Genomic DNA, 15,650 nt, shown 5'->3' with positions numbered 1-15,650 from the left:
GTTCTACTATGCGCAGTTATTTGGACATTGGCTTTATTATTATTTTTCCCGAAGGTGCGAGCTGTCAGTCAAAGCTTGACGCATCCAGGGCCAACAAACACACTTTGTGTCGATATTTCCTGCAGGTTTTGGGAGTTATTTGCAGAGCGCAGCCCTCCTTTAATCTGACACGGGGTCTCAACATTCCGCAAGCACGCAAGATGCGCTTGAAGGCGCCGCATTATTGTTTTCCTCTTTTTTTCCCCTCCTCCCTGCAAACAAGCTAAAAGTTCTAGATTCTCATTCAGAAAAACACGTAACCACTCCAGGTTTTAACATTTTCTTTATCTCATTTTGTAATAAACATATAAATAATAAACTCTAGACATTTCTGACGCATCGCCCTGTTATGAAAGTTAACTGATATGGTCTGGCTATATAGACTATCCAAACTTTGCATCTGCCGCAGGTTTCTATAAAACTATTTCCCTATTACAAAATATGAAAAGAAAAATACATTTTAGTACATTTACAGGAGTTACTTATTAATTTATTCAACGAAAGTGTTTCAGTACTACTTTAACTGTTACTGAATTGTCAGAATCTGCATCTGATCTTTTTTTTTTCTTATAAGAAAAGCCATAAAACAAACAAACAAACAAAAAAAAGATCCAAACACGACAGAACCAAAGCAGAGAATGCAGACGTGAGGCAGAATATCTGTCCCTCTCCGACAACCTGGAACCAACAGTCTCCAGAAAGAATTCGATTCTGAATCAAACCAAAGCAGTACAAGATGGATTTTTTTTTTTCCAATACTTTCCCAGCTACTGTATTTAAATTAAAATATATTCTCATATCTTACACTATTTCAAATAACGAAATGTGATTCGGTAGCGATCTGTCAAAATCTAATTTACAATTCTGTGTATAAAAATATAATTTATGGAACCCCATGTTCGTTCTCCCCCGAAATATAACAGTCAGTTGCACATGTATGCACATATGAACATTACAGCCTGTCAGGTAGCTCCTCTCTACATCTCCTCCTCTCTCAGCGGTGTGTTTTTCATGTTTTTTTAGGATTTTGTCTTTTTTTTCCCCCTCCGTCTCTTTTCTCTGTGTCTGTGAGATACAAAAATAGATTATGCACAGTTTGCTGCTCGCGCCGTTTCAGAGTCCATTTGCGCGGCAGCAGCGAGTTCACATGAGAATAAATTATTCAGAGAGAAACTTTTTTTTAAGGCTCCATTCATTCTTTGAAAGGGGACACATGGAGGAGTCACTGAAATAAATATCCCAACTCGGCTGGGGCCTTTGTCTTGTTCGTTTTTTAATCATTATTATTATTTTATTTACTTTTAATCTACTTAATAGTTCGTGCGTCCTACATTTTTTTCAAAGTCTCGGGCTGGGGGTGGAGGTTTCAACTCGGGGATACTGACATCCCGAGTGGATGGATGGCGTGGCCGTCCAAGAGCCACGTTCCTACTTGATAGAGCAGCCGGGAGTACCAGTGCACCCCGTCCTTCTGTCCGCCTCCTCCAGGCTGGGGGCGGGAGAGCAGCGAGGACACCCAGTGGGCGAGCCTGACGGGCGCCAGGGCCCAGTGCGCCAGGTCGTGGTCTTCGATCACCGCGTAACAGGACGCGAGGATCTCGTCCACCACCACGTTCCCCTGCACGGTGACCGGCGCGTAGGAGCCCACGTGCTCCTGCGTGTAAATCCGTTCCACGGTGACGGGTTCGAGGCGGCTCCTCTCCGGGTCGGACACGATCACCTTCTGCCCGCGGCGGACCTGGCTGGCGAACACCGCCGACATCCCGTCGCCTTCCGTGCCGTTGCGGGCGACATACAGGAGGTGCGCGGCGGTGAGGGTGATCTTCTGGCCCGAGTCGGTTTCGATGACGTGGTAGAGCCTCCTGGTGGTCGAGTCCCGGTCGACGAACATGATGAAGTCGGTGTAGGTCGGGTTCCCGTCGTCGTCCGCCGCCAGGACCCTGTCGCCGCTTCGGAGGTGTTTGACCAACTTCTTGGTGCCGTCCTGGAGGGTGACAGTGGAGGATCCTGGGAAACAGCCTCCCGACTTTGCTGCCACTGAGTTTTCTGCAGAAATACGAGCTCGTGTTAAAAAATCACTCCGAGAACAGTGAAGCTTTGCGCCTTTTACGCGCCGTTTCCCAAGAGGAAGAAAGGGGACTTTAAAAAAACCCACCTTTTTTCTGCTATCGTTATCTTTAAACAGAAACCACACATGGTGGTGGGCCATATGCATTCTGCATAATGATGCCTGTCTGCTGCTCCGTGCCAAATGCGTATTGGCTCCGTCAACGTTGTCTGAGGCGCGAAAACCGAAAGCCCCGGCTTATCTATCCTTAATTAAAAAACCCAATAAAGGGCGGCCATTGTCATTCTAAAGCAGCCTGTGGATGGAGCTGCTCTCGGTAAAGAACACTTACGCCTTTCCCAGCGACTCTTCCCATATTTACTCAGGTGCAGAAACCTCTATGTGACAATTCACACAAATAGGCGACTCACAACTACTATTTACCCAGCGGAGCCACTTTTCCAAGCCTCTCGAGTTGTAGATTTGAATTTAAATGAGGAGGGGGGCTCTTAGATGCGTTCTGTTGTGCGGCATCAATGTGCCCTCTCTTCTGCCACCTCTCCCCGCTTTGTTGTCGGCCCCGATCACAATAACTTTGGCCCTGGTGGAGCTCCTCAGTCTCCACATACCAGTTTCCAGGATCACACTGTCCCCAAAAGGCGAGGTTTCCTACACTGATCTTTTTTTTTAATCTTCTTTTTAACATTCCTGACAACTGAAAAACAGATTTAGCCCATCCAACTCCACATTGTCGGGCCAAATCCCTTTGGTAAAGTCGCATGACCCCTGGTGCCTCGTCAGCCTGGCCCTCGCTCTGATCTCAAAACGTGTGCGCCGAATGACAAGTGGGGGATTTATCGATGATGTCTGGGCTGAGGAGGAAAGGTGCATCAGTCAGCCAGCGTGAAGAAACGCTCCCCGGGCGCCGCAGGAGTCGACTCGAGCGCACATTTAGGGTATTTCACCCAGGAAATGAGCCGAGAACGTGAACCGCAACGCAGAATAATGTGCAAAATTGGAGCTTTTGTGTGAGAGATTCTTCAAGAGGGAATCACAAAAATGTGTGAGCAAAGGTTCCTAAAGGCCGTGTTTCCCACCTGGAGACAGTGTGGGGCGATATAAGCTCAAGAAATAAAACTGAAGGTGTCCACCTTCATTCATTCATTCATTCATTCATTCATTCAATCATTCATTCATTCATGTCACATTAATCACTTTACCCAAACATATGCTGTCTCTTTGGGTTGTGGGTCAGCAGGCAATCAGACATTGATTTAATCCGTAAAGATTTTTGGGAATGCGGGTTTTTATGGAAAATGTGCAAACACCAGCCCTTCTGAGCCCTTTGGGCCACCGTACCTGCTTTCACGGAGCAGTGGATGTGAGCTTTGGACTCATAATAGACCCAGTCGAAGCCGGCCTCCACCGCCAGCCTGGACAGGGTGCCGTATTTGCTCTTATCCCGGTCCGAGGTGGTGATGTCCACGGCCCGGCCCTCGTAGTGCAGCGACTCCTCGAAGTGGTGGCCGTCCTCGTCCCAGCCCTCCGTGACCCGCAGCTTCACCCCGGGCCACTGATTCATCACGGAGATGGCCAGAGAGTTCAGCTTGTCTTTACATCTCTGTGTGGGGGAGAAATGTGGGGGCGGTCAGTGACCTGTGGTGCGACTTTGGCGCAGGAAAAAATGGGGGAAATTTGCATTTTTCAACCCAGATACTTTGATTCTGTGTTTAATTTTCTCATCACTGTTTATCTGCTTGATCTTGGGAAGAAGGTAAAGACGCATTGATCGTTCCAGAACCCGTTAGGCCACGCCCACACCTCTCCATCCCCACCTGACGCGCCAGAAAGAGGCGCAAACCAAGCTTAGAAAGAGCACATCTCGGATAAGAAAGCTGCTGATGAAATATTAATGAGGCACCGAGTTCGCTTCACTGGTCTATAACATGAAGGTTCTCTGGTGTGGGAAAGGTAGGAAAAAAGGAATCCAACATGGAAACAATTCAAGTGTGTTAATAAGTGAGCTTCTTGTCTTTAAAGTCATAATCGGATGATATGAAGAATCCGATTGTTTATTCCATGAGTAAACCATCCCAACCTCTCTGCGCCCTCGGTGGGGATGCTTGGCCTTCTCCAAGACAACTATTCTGGACGCTCGACCAATATGTCAAATAAAACATCACAAAGAGGCTTTTCAGTGCAACGACGGAGGGAAACTTTCATTATGCGTCTGCCCGCAAAGTCTTCTGGGACGTGACGTGCCTCCTTAAGTTGGGCTGCTCCCGGGACGGACTGGTGAGACACCCAGGGTGTATGTGGCAGGTCCGGGAGGGAGCTCTGCGCGCGTCGGCGCCAGGAGATCCCCCAAAGACTCCCCCCCCCCCCCCCCCCCCCCCCCAACAAAGGTGCAAATAAGGGGATCCATGCTTCATCCGCGGGATATCACACTTGTAGAATGCGTTGAATTTAAAAAAAAAAAGCCAAAGACAGCTTCCCCTCTCTGAAAAAACGCATTCTGAGAGGGATTTTCAGAGTCAAGAGCCGTAAAGCTTAACCTGTTTATTAATTCATTAGGTCGTGTGCCGCGAATCAAGCCAAATTCTGCTCAGTCACCGTGAAGCCCAGCGGGGCGCCCCAGACCAGCACTTTGTGCTCGGGGTAAAGTTGTTCAACAGCCTCTCTCTTAATCTTTTCACAAATTACTTAGTTAGAGGAAACACTTATCAGCTACCTGTCAGTGCAAACAAGCCGCCAGCTCTTTTTCCCCTCGTTTTTGCGGTGTGTCGGGACCCCGCGACGAAAAAAAAACGCGTTATATATGAATTGGATGAAATGACTTGGCAGGACAAAGCGTGTGTTTTCCTTAGGTTTTATCATCTCCTCGACACCACTGTCGTAAAAATCTATCGGTCTGTTGCAATGACGAGAAAAGGAGGAGAAAAATGACTGGACTGGAACAAATAATATTCTACGATCGAACGTGAAACTAAAGTAAATGTGAGGATGAGGCTGGTGTTAAGTCACTCCGGGAAGAGCAGTCGAGAAATTAAATAGCTGTAAAAACTCTTCTGCTGGCATCTTTCCCAGAAGTGAGCTGCGGCTGAAGAGTTTAAGATTGTTTTTAGAGCGCTAATTTAGGAATTATTATCTTGGTTAGACCTCAATGATTGATTGATTGACTTAATTATATCACAAACCCAAATTGGCTGTCTAATACGCTGGCGGGGTGAATATAAAATAAAGGAAAATCTTTTATGTGACGTGAGAGGATAAGCAAAATCTGCTACGTTCGTGCGTAAAAGTCTGTGCGTAAAAAGCCGCAGAATATCAGGCTGATGGCACCAGGTGAGCCCCAGGGTGAGAACGCTTACGCAACTGGCAAAGTGCCCCACAGAATAGCTCCGTTCCTCCGTTGTTGAGACGTTTATGTCACCCGGGATTATTTTTACCTGTTCTAACATCTGGTCCCCTGCCTGCCAGAGGTCAGAAGTTCAGAACGCGCTTCAGATCCTGAGGCAGGGGATGTGAAAACGTGCTGATGTGCGCTAGAAATCGGAGGAAAGGACAAAGTTGCTCAGGATACGTTTAGATTCAGGACGCATTCGGACTTGCGAATGAGGTGCTCTCACTTAATTTTACGCGCAACTTTAAACGCAGCTGTGTGTAAAGTCAGACATTTGTAGCTCAACCGATTCAAACATCCAGCCTCTATCTTTTCTACCTCGGGATCTTCCTCGCGCAGATCAAAGAAGATCCTGAATCCCAACATTTGTCTCACGTCCTCCTGCGTTACTCCATCACACGCGCGGTTGAAAGCCTATACCACAGAGTCGGCGTGGGGAGGGCGGAGGGGGACGTCGAGACCGCACGCACGGTGAATATTTCATCGCGCTCATGCATGGCGGGTGCGAGGCACGGGTTCAGGGGACACTGGCGCGCGCCCGGCTTCATCACCGCCCGCATCGCCACCATTACCACCGGCATTTTATTATCACCGAGCCGATATCACCCAAGCGCCTTTAATAATTCACCAACATCTGAGTGCTAAAAGTCATGCAGAAGAGACGCTGTATCCCGCAGCCTGGATAGAAATCAAACCCGCACCTCATGATCCTGCACAGAACGATATCGAAGAGTGAAGTAAAACATCAGGTTTTTTTTTTTTTTAAAGATGTCATCACCCGTGCACTTAAGAAGCCGTCATCCCCGTGCGCCTTGATCCGAGCCGACCGAGTCCCACCCATCTGTGAAGTCTTGATAGTGTTCAAAACATTCCCAAAGAGCCGCCACTTTTTCCACGCGTCGCTGCACGCCGCGCGAAAGGCGAAAAATGTCTGATTGAGCCACGCCATGCTTGAACGAGCCCGGCTGTCGAAGCGGTGCGCATCGCCGGCGCTCCGTGTGCACGACTGGAATCAAGAAAATGCGCTTTAAAAATCAGCAAAATCAAAATCACAAGCCGCGCCGACAGCGGATGCTGCACACGACTGAGGGAAATGTAGGCATCGCGGATAAAACAAATAGACCCCCAGAAAGATACAAATATAGACACCAGGACAGGGGCGCATAAATATTTCAAATACACTGTCACAATCATGAAGGCCGAGTGTCCTGACTGTCCGCCTGCGCATCACTTCTCCATCTGCATTTCTACATCCCCCTCCAGCCCGCAGCCTCTCTAAAACTCACGTGCTGCTGCTTTTACAGTTAAGTTAAAAGGCTAAGTGCGAAGAGTTCAGCAGCGGGTAAAACAGACTTCACTTAAGGGGCGCAATCAGTCTGACAAGGAGGCTGTGGCAGTGCGCAGTGATGGTGCGTTCGGAGACGGCCAGCGCAGGGAGGGCTGCTCTGGCTCCTTACCTGAGTCATTAGCCGGTCGGCACCGGTGTTCTCTTCATCCTTGAATATGATGTCAGTGTTATAATTGGGAGTCAGCTCTTTAAATCGCTCGGAGTTTCTTGTGATCTTGCCTTCGTATCTGCCGCTCGCCCCCAGGGTCTTTTCCGCCACGTTGGGGATGAACTGTTTGTACGCAAGAGGTGTCAGCTTCTTCGGGTGTCTTCTCCTGCCGTAGCCCCTGCCCGGCCCGCATCCCATCCCAGAGGACACAAGGGACAAGCAGAGGAGACCGACCAATACGATTCTGGTCCAAAGCAGCATTTTTTTTTGTCCGTTAAGATCTCAAACGAGCAGCCGCCGCTGTCGCTACCGTCTGCCTTTCCCGGCTCTCGTAATGTCCTTGTCTCCTCCTCTACTTCGCCTTTGCCTGGTCTCTACTGTGACAGGTGCGGAAATGAACGCCTCAGACAAACGGCACTAACGGGGCGCATCGAAGGGGGGCTTTTTCAAAAAAAAAAAAAAAAAAGTAGTCAGGGAATTAAAAGCCACGGGATCTCGAGTCGAGCTGCAGCCGCTTGTGCGAGGCGACCGCTTTTACTGCTTTGTATTATAGCAGCGATCTATAGCAGGGGAGGGCTTTGATTGGCTAGCCCAGACAAACCCTCCTGTTATCCCTCAAAAAAATCTTAAAAGATTTCTTCCACCTGAGGGTTAGTCCTGTGTTGCGGGGAGGAGGGGCCATCCCATGGGAAAACATCAATTATAAAGCGTCTTTTCCCCCCGTTCACCCTCCCATTTTCAAGATTTCACAGGAAAGGCAGGAGAGACGGGAGCACTCGCGGAGTGCCCGGGCACAGATCAGAAGCACGGCACTTATGGGAAGTTATTTCAGCCCGTGTGCGGTATTTGAAACACGTCTGGGACAAATAAAAGCAAATACCGCCGCGCGCTTCCCTGGAGAATCAAACTGCACCGCTGGGCGACGTCACGGCGACGCTAAAGGATTCGAGAAGAGCTTGAATTTACCAACTAAACTTTGGTTAAAGGCGAAAAGAAACGTTCTGTATCTGCGCACTGCGCGCACCCCGGTTCCGCCCTAGATTTACGCGTCAGCGCGTTTGTTCTTGAATCACACGATCCCCTTTTTAAACCTGTGCCAACGTACTGATTCCCATAAATGAAGGTGTAGGATGGAATACATTAGTCGAGGCTCTGCACAGTGTTTACTGGCCCGTCCCAGCGCTCTCCGGCACCAAAATTACTTCTTTTTGTACAAAACCGCTCAATTTGTGCGTAAAAGTGCATCTCAGACTGTCACAGTCCGCTTCAAGATCAGAGAAAATGCACTTAAAGCCAATGAAAGACCAGGAGGAGGCTTGTTCCGTTGATGATTTTTATATTTTTAAATGTCTGTTTCTGCCCTGATTTAACACTAACTGATTGTTGTTTTATATTTTCCAGCTCACAGCCAATTAAAGCAGTGTTGCTGGTATATATACATATATTTTTTTTTCCCCAAAACTTCTTTAGCAGTCAGACACAAAACACCACTGTATCCACATTCAAAGTGACTCGGGCACCAACAGATATCCAAATTGTTTCAGGAAGTCAGGTTCTTGTATGGAAACAAAGCCAGTCTTAGGGTAATTACAGGAAGAGCGCCTGTTTTGGGGGCAACTCCAGCTCTCAGCGGTCTGACAGTGTGGCACAGGTGCTCCGAAGTGAAGAGAGATATTCCAGCCTTTGGTGTGGCTTCATTAGACTTGGCTCTGGCTGACCTCCAGTCTGGCTCAGGCCGTGCCAGCCCGAGTAGGTGAGACTACCTGCCGCTCAGACCGCGAACATCAGGCCTCGGCCAAATGATGGCTGGCACCAACCAGCCCAGCCAGCGACGCTCCGCGCGGGCCTCAGCCGCCACATGCAAAGCCCAAGCTGTTCAAGGATTATATCAACCCTGATCAATGTTATTCCGGCTTCAGATACGTGGAAGGCTTCTGTGTAAATGAAGCATGTGATAAAATGCGATGCAATGTGACATAAATAATGGAGGGGTCACCATGAATAATGCAGCCTAAGAGCAAGGTGTACTGATGTGAGAGACTGGATTTGAACTCCAGTCTCTCCCGCAGAGGAAAAGCCTCCATCTTGCAGCCCAAACCCGTGTTCGTCACCGCGGCGTTGCTCCGTTCTGCAGACGGTTTAGACATCAGGTGGTTGGCGGCCTGCTGTTCCCGTCCACGGGGGTTTCCTGGGTGAAGGTGCGCGTGAAAACCACCTCTGCGCAGCGCTCGCCGCCTAATTCTATTGTTCTTCTTTTAGTTTTGCATCTGAGGGCGACGCAGTGAAACAAAGGGGGACTTTTCTGGAGCGGTCCTGGGGTGGGGGGGTTGAACCCGTTACACAATTCATACAGTCTTAAGAAGCCTGTTGCATGTGATGGCTAATCCAGTGTGAGCTATGAAAGCGTCCGCTGGGTCATCAGTTTTTGACTCTGCACCCCCCCCCCCCCCCCAACCAAAGAATGGTTCTTCTTCTTGTATCTAAACAAAAAAAACTTCTTCTTCAGTCACATTCAGGGGAATTAAGAGCTGAAATCAAACACACCCATGTTTGATTTCTGATGCCGGAGTCTCGACCCAGCACCAGCGAGACACAACTAGAGGTGATTGGAGAGGAGCGTTACCAGGTGAAGTCGTCCCCCCCCCCCAGGGGAAAAAAATGACCGCTTTAAAGCTTCCTGCTGTCTGAATGTTTCGCAACATTGTTAGACGGATTAAAATTACAGAACAATCAGGCACAAACACACAAGTCGGGCTTTTGAGGGGCTGAACGCAGGTTTCCTCCCGAAGGTGGGGACTATATTCACCCATTCATCCTGTGGCGAACGTCTGAAAAAGGGTCTGTAGCACGAACACGCCGCCTCCTATGCGGCCTCCTTTGTGAGCGCATTCAGGTTTGAATAATCTTCCTTTAAATGGTTTATCTAAGCCGCGCAAATCAGGCATTATGAGGCGGCAAAGAGCAAAAATTCAGCCGAGCAGATTCAGCCGCCCCGAGGGCTCTCTGTCAAGTACAATGGGAATTTCACAATACAGTACGTGGAATCACAGCCCTCAGCGTGCCCCGGAGTCTGTAAAGGCATTTTATTTGCACTCTCCAGCCGCTCCCAATACTTAAACATTAAACGCCAAGGCTAGACAGGCAAAACCACTTTGAACTGTGGCGCAGGGTGAACTCCATGGGAGGAGAAGGAGGTGAGCGAGGAAGGTGTGTGTGTGTGTGTGTGTGTGTGTGAGAGTGTGTGAGATACTCCACCATGTGAGTCAGAGCTGACTGCCGTGCATCGCAGCTCTTGGGCAACAGGGATGGAGAAGGGAAGAGCTCGGCGGCTCACGCCACGTGTCTGTTCACCTCTGGGTCGCACCTGAGGCTCCCGTGAAGGAGAGACTCCTCGAGTGGACCCGCCGTTTGGTGTCAGGCGTGCAAAGGCGTGTCAGCGTTCGGTGTTCCCACTTAAACGCACTCCATATCACATCTTTTAAGTGATAGCGTGAGTATCGCTGCAATACCACAGACGACCACAGGGGGCGCTTTTCGCAACAAGGTGCCAAAAGGGCATTTTTGCGGCAGCTTCAGAAGATAATTTGGTGCAAATGAGAGATACATTCACGCACTATTGTTTATGCTACACATTTACATTAAGTTCTCCCTCCTTGATGACGTCACCATTGGGATTAGCCTGCGATTGTAGCATCAGCGCGCTGCGGGACACCGGGGGCCGATCTCAGCTGCAGCTGCTTCATCAGTTCGCACGTCTGGTTTTCAGCTGTTAACCACACAGAAGAATGCACCGATCAACAACGGCAGCCGCTTCAAACCAAAACACCATCGGCGATTCAAAGCCGCGCGGTTGTGAAACGGCGTGACAGGCAGACTACCGCCGTCGGTGCGAGTACCTGCAGCGCGAAGAGATGAGCAATCTGCTCCAACACGATCCGCTCGGCATTCTGATTTCATTAAAAGAAGAACACCGATTATATCTCTCTAATGAGTTTAAGTGCTTTGAGCGAGTGCCATTTCGCCCCGGGCCGCAAAAACGAAGATTTTAATTCCCTCCGGAATCAAATGAGGTGTAGAAACACAACAAACAACAAGGATAACTTAATCACACCCCCTTTAGGGGGCTCTAACCCCCACCACCACTGCCGACTGTGCTAACCACCTGTGTATGCTAACATGTTGCTAAAGGCATTTTATTTAAAAATGTATCCTAAAACTACATGTGAGTCGATTCTCGCTGACGTCCATATGAATCCGCGAATGCCGGTTGCTTCGCCGCCACCACCCGTTTTGCTGCGGACGCCCCCAACGGGACGCGACACAAGGCCCATTCGTTCTCGTGCCATCTAGGAAGTCGCTAGCGCGAGGAAGCCAAAGTAGTAGTAGTCAACGACCACGTCCAGGAGAGTCGAGCAAGTCAATTAGCTTCAATGATTTGGCTAATTGTTGCTAACAGCTTTCCGTGCATTCATTTAGGCTGTTTCACCAAAAATTTCAACCTCCAGCCCGCAAAAATAACCCAAATATTTTCATGAAGGTCAAAAAGAAACAAAGCCCAAGAAGAGCCCGACTGTGGCAAAACTCCACACGTTTGTGGTGTTCTGAACTTGTAGCAGACGGTACAGCCTCGAGCGTGCAGCTAATAACTATTGATCCTTATCTGGAGATGAAAAGTGACTCGGCACTGTAAAAATAGATGCATCAGGATCAAAAAGGCGAAGACTGGACGAGCAAGGGTGCGTGGATGTGGGGGGGGGGGTGGGGGGGCTAATGAGGTGGGTGACTGACAGGACGTTCTGCGTGTGTCAACAGAGAAGGTCTGGATACACATCTGGCGATAGATAGATAGATAGATAGATAGATAGATAGATAGATAGATAGATAGATAGATAGATAGATAGATAGATAGATAGATAGATAGATAGATAGATAGATAGAGATAGATAGATAGATAGATAGATAGATAGATAGATAGATAGATAGATAGATAGATAGATAGATAGATCTCAATCTGGCTGTTCTATTCTTTTTTTCTGTTTTTTCTGCTACTTGACTTGGGCCTCATTTTATAGTTAAATGTTCATATTTGTTGCTATTCTTGTAAGGACATTGTTAACTAAAAAGCTAGCTGGATTAGCCGCTAGTTTTCCCAGTGTTCTGGGCAGGTGGGCGTGAAAATGGTGGAATAATTCTAACTGTGTTGGTTTCTCGGCCATGTTCCTAGCCTTCGTGTATGCTAATCAAAGCGGGCTACATTCTTTCCAGCTCTTTCAGGGTTCACACAGTCTGAGGAGCTGACAGCTTCTCTTTCTCAACGCGCCTTGTGTACGGCTGGGTAAGCCGGGGCTAATCCCGTCCTGCCACCGCAAATAAAAGCCCCGCGAACTAAACACATTTCCCTAATACAAACAAGAAGGTGGAAAAGCGCTGTAGGTGGAAAATATGGAAAAGAGCAGGACTCGGCGGGCGTGTCAGGACAGGCCCCTGATGCTATATTTCTCCATGTTATCAGAATTTTATTGTCAGACCAACACTTTTCCTGGATGGATTTCATAACAGATGATCAAACCCGTGTCACATCTGTCAGGTAACATCTGTCCGCTTCCTGCAGACAGGTGGGAAACTCCTCATCCTTTATCTTCAGGAGGGAGGAGTTTTCACCCCCCCCCCCCTTCTTTTTTTTGCGTCTGCAGGGTGGAGAGGTTTATAAAAGGTTTAGATCACAGGTGAGGGGATCAGAGAGGAGGCCGCGCAGGTGTTTGAGGAGAACACTGAAGGCTACGCTAGCTGCGCGGCTATGAAGTTAGCGTCGTGCTCCATGTTGTCGGAGACACGTCCCGAGCGCAGGTCAAAATCCCCCGGAAGCGGACTCGCTCGGAGCGGGGCCGCCGATTTCCACCTCGCAGCCAATCTCACAGGGATTAGCCAACTCCAGGCTCCTATTATTTAATAGCAGCACAGATTGATGATTGTTTAGCGCTGCTCAAATTGATGTTTATGCTCCGCCCTGGCACAAAGGGTGTTTTCCCACCTCGGGTCCTCTCTTCTGTTGCCCAATAACATCTCCTCGCGTCATTTCTCATCAGAAAATCCAACATCATGTTCGCATTTTTCCTCCGCTACATGGATTTTTCTGTTTTTTTTAAAGCTGAATCCAGGGTGTTTCTTCCTGGATAATCTCACCAAACAGGAAAACCAGAGCCGGGGCCCATGTGAGACGGTGCCACATCCTCTGCTAGGTTGCGTGGTTCCCTGAAAAGTGACAGGGCGGTGCGTAAAAGCTCACCTACTCGCCACATTGTGGCGCCGGCCGTCAGAAAGGCTGCAGCTCTGCTCAAAAATGTGTTGAATTTACTGCCTTTGCTGCTTTTTCAGCCTCCCAACACAAACAACAGACGCGGAGAGACGTCTTCGGAGCTCAGACCTTGAAAATGTCCGGAAATCCCGACTCCGTACTGATCAAACAGTTAAGGGCCTTGTTTTGCGGAACTTTGAAGCCACTATTGGATTGAAAAGCAAAGATCTAAGGACTTTTGATAGGAAATCAATTATTTTTCCCTGTGCATTCGCCGTCTCCCCCTGAGAATTCTGCCTTTTTCCCGCGAACGTGGAGGATCAGCGTGTGTGAGAGGATCAACAGATGATTTGGGGGCCAACAGGGGGCACTGGGGGCCTAATCCACGAGCAGCCGCTTTAACTAGCGCACGCATGCTTTTCCTGTTACCTCCCCGCCGTCACACGGTGAACCTGGTAAACCCAAGAAGACGCGAGCTTAATGACTCGTGTCGATTTTCAGGGAGTAATCTGGGCCGAGGCGGCTCCTGTGCAATCACTCCGGAGCGGACACGGCTGAACCGTCATCAGTGAATCACAGAGGCCTAATCAGGGCCTGATTGGCACCCTGGGAGCAAACAGCCTGTAAACCAATCAGCTGTGTTTTGCTCCTTCAAGAGCTCAGTCAGATCTATAAGTATAAGCATCATATCTTCATATTTAGGCTTTCTTTCCCTGCAAGGTGCAGAACCGTCGCCCTGCCCTCCCTTCGGAGATTCATCAGCCGTTTCCAATGGAAACGGCACAAGCCCGACATTTCCCCTCTCCCCTTTGTGCAGTGTTGCACTTTGAAAGAAAAAAAAAAGGAAAAAGAAAAATAGAGAACAAAGCGCAGAAGGAAACCGGGAGAGGATGTGCAGAAACTTTTTAAGACTGGCGGACTTTCCCAGTCGGGGCCGTGACAAAGATAAATTAGCCACAGAAAGAGCAGGAGACGCTTCAACAGCGCCCGACCCTCAGACACCAATTAGCAGATTGATTACGCGCCTGATAGAAGCGGACGCTTGTCAATCAGCGCCAAACAAGGGGGAGCGACAGGAAGGAGCTGGCGTGGATGTACCTGGAATGTTAAAGGAACAAGAGGCTGTTCCAGGGAAGCTTTACAGAGGCACTGATCCATAGGAGCGCCTGACGCTCAGCGCCGACACACCGCGCCAGCAAAAGGTGCAAATACCACTATGCCACAGGGGAAGCCTGAATACCTTCAGAGGCTCAAATACCTGTATGGCTGGAGGCGCGCAGGCCTGTTGTGCCGGCTGCTTCCTGTGGACTCTGTGATCTGACTGGATTACTGCAAATATTATGCGCTAAAAATGATTTCCACACCTGTGCCTACTTGTCCCGGTAATGTGGACGCACATGCCGTGGCGTGCACCTCCCCCCCCCCCCTCCTCCCGAGGGGCCGGGCGACCGCTGTCCCCTGAGCCTGGCTACGCTCGGCAAGGACATGAAGCAAACACAAGGCGGCGGCTAAGTTAGCGGCGGCTAACTTCAGGGCTAGCCGGCTGAAGGCCTCGACGAGGAGGTCCAAGTCAGATCTTCCAATTGGACGTGCGGACTGTCGAGAGGGCCCGCGCTTTAAGTCAACAGTTTAGAGCGGGGCCAGCTCGCTGCAGTTAAACTTGGAGAAGATAAGGGCACAATTAGATTTGGCGGCGGGAGGAAAGACCATTAGGTCCTGCTGCTCCACCTCCCCCTCAGGATATATGGGCCACCGTCACTCTTAAAAGGATGAGATGATGACATCACCTCCATACTCGGAATACCTGCGGCATGAAAGAATGAAAAAAAGAAAGTAGGAGTGGAAACAGAAACCAATTTGTTAGATTAAACATTTCCCATGCGGCCGCGTGATTTAGAAGGTCTGCTGACCGCAGTGGCGAGGGGTCCTTTTTCTCTTTCACCTCCTGAGACGCAGCGTTCTGCCAACCCGGCCGCGGCACGCCGAGTCTCTCGTTACAGGCCGCAGACGCGAGGAGGTCAAAAGATAATTAAAAGTCAGGATTGAAATCCTCAGCGCACGTTATCAACGCCCTCTCCCGACTATCAATTATTGCCAGTGAGCAGTGCACGTGTGAGTGTGTGTTAGACAATAGCGGGGTAAATTATGATATGGATTAACCTCCAAGAGCTTTTGGACCTATTTTCTCTCACGGGAATAGAAAAAAAACAAATGAAACCCAGCGTTAAGTCGGGTTTTTTTTCTTCAGTTGAACAGATAAATGAAGCTAAAGGTGGTTTTCGCAGAAGAAGAGGTGTTTGTATGCTAGCTGAGGGGGAAACCGCGCAAAGACCCGCGTTTGGAGGCTGAAAACCAAACCCCGGAGTAGCG

At 49.2% G+C, this 15,650-nt stretch overlaps 1 protein-coding gene across 1 annotated transcript; it reads right to left on the bottom strand.

Annotated features, from left to right (window-relative positions):
* Positions 1-303: 303 nt before the first annotated feature.
* shha (sonic hedgehog signaling molecule a) lies at positions 304-7,540 on the bottom strand. The gene is made up of 3 exons (XM_057013399.1): positions 6,947-7,540; positions 3,446-3,707; positions 304-2,085 (listed from the first exon to the last, which is right to left on the bottom strand). Exons 1-3 carry the CDS (start codon positions 7,244-7,246, stop codon positions 1,406-1,408), a joined length of 1,242 nt encoding a protein of 413 aa, XP_056869379.1. The 5' UTR covers positions 7,247-7,540; the 3' UTR covers positions 304-1,405.
* Positions 7,541-15,650: the final 8,110 nt, after the last annotated feature.

The sequence above is a fragment of the Takifugu flavidus genome, chromosome 17 (assembly GCF_003711565.1).
Source record: "Takifugu flavidus isolate HTHZ2018 chromosome 17, ASM371156v2, whole genome shotgun sequence".
In the NCBI taxonomy this organism is placed as follows: Eukaryota; Metazoa; Chordata; class Actinopteri; order Tetraodontiformes; family Tetraodontidae; genus Takifugu; species Takifugu flavidus.
The sequence above is the reverse complement of the archived record's forward strand: the minus strand, read 5'-3'. Positions and strand labels throughout refer to the sequence as shown.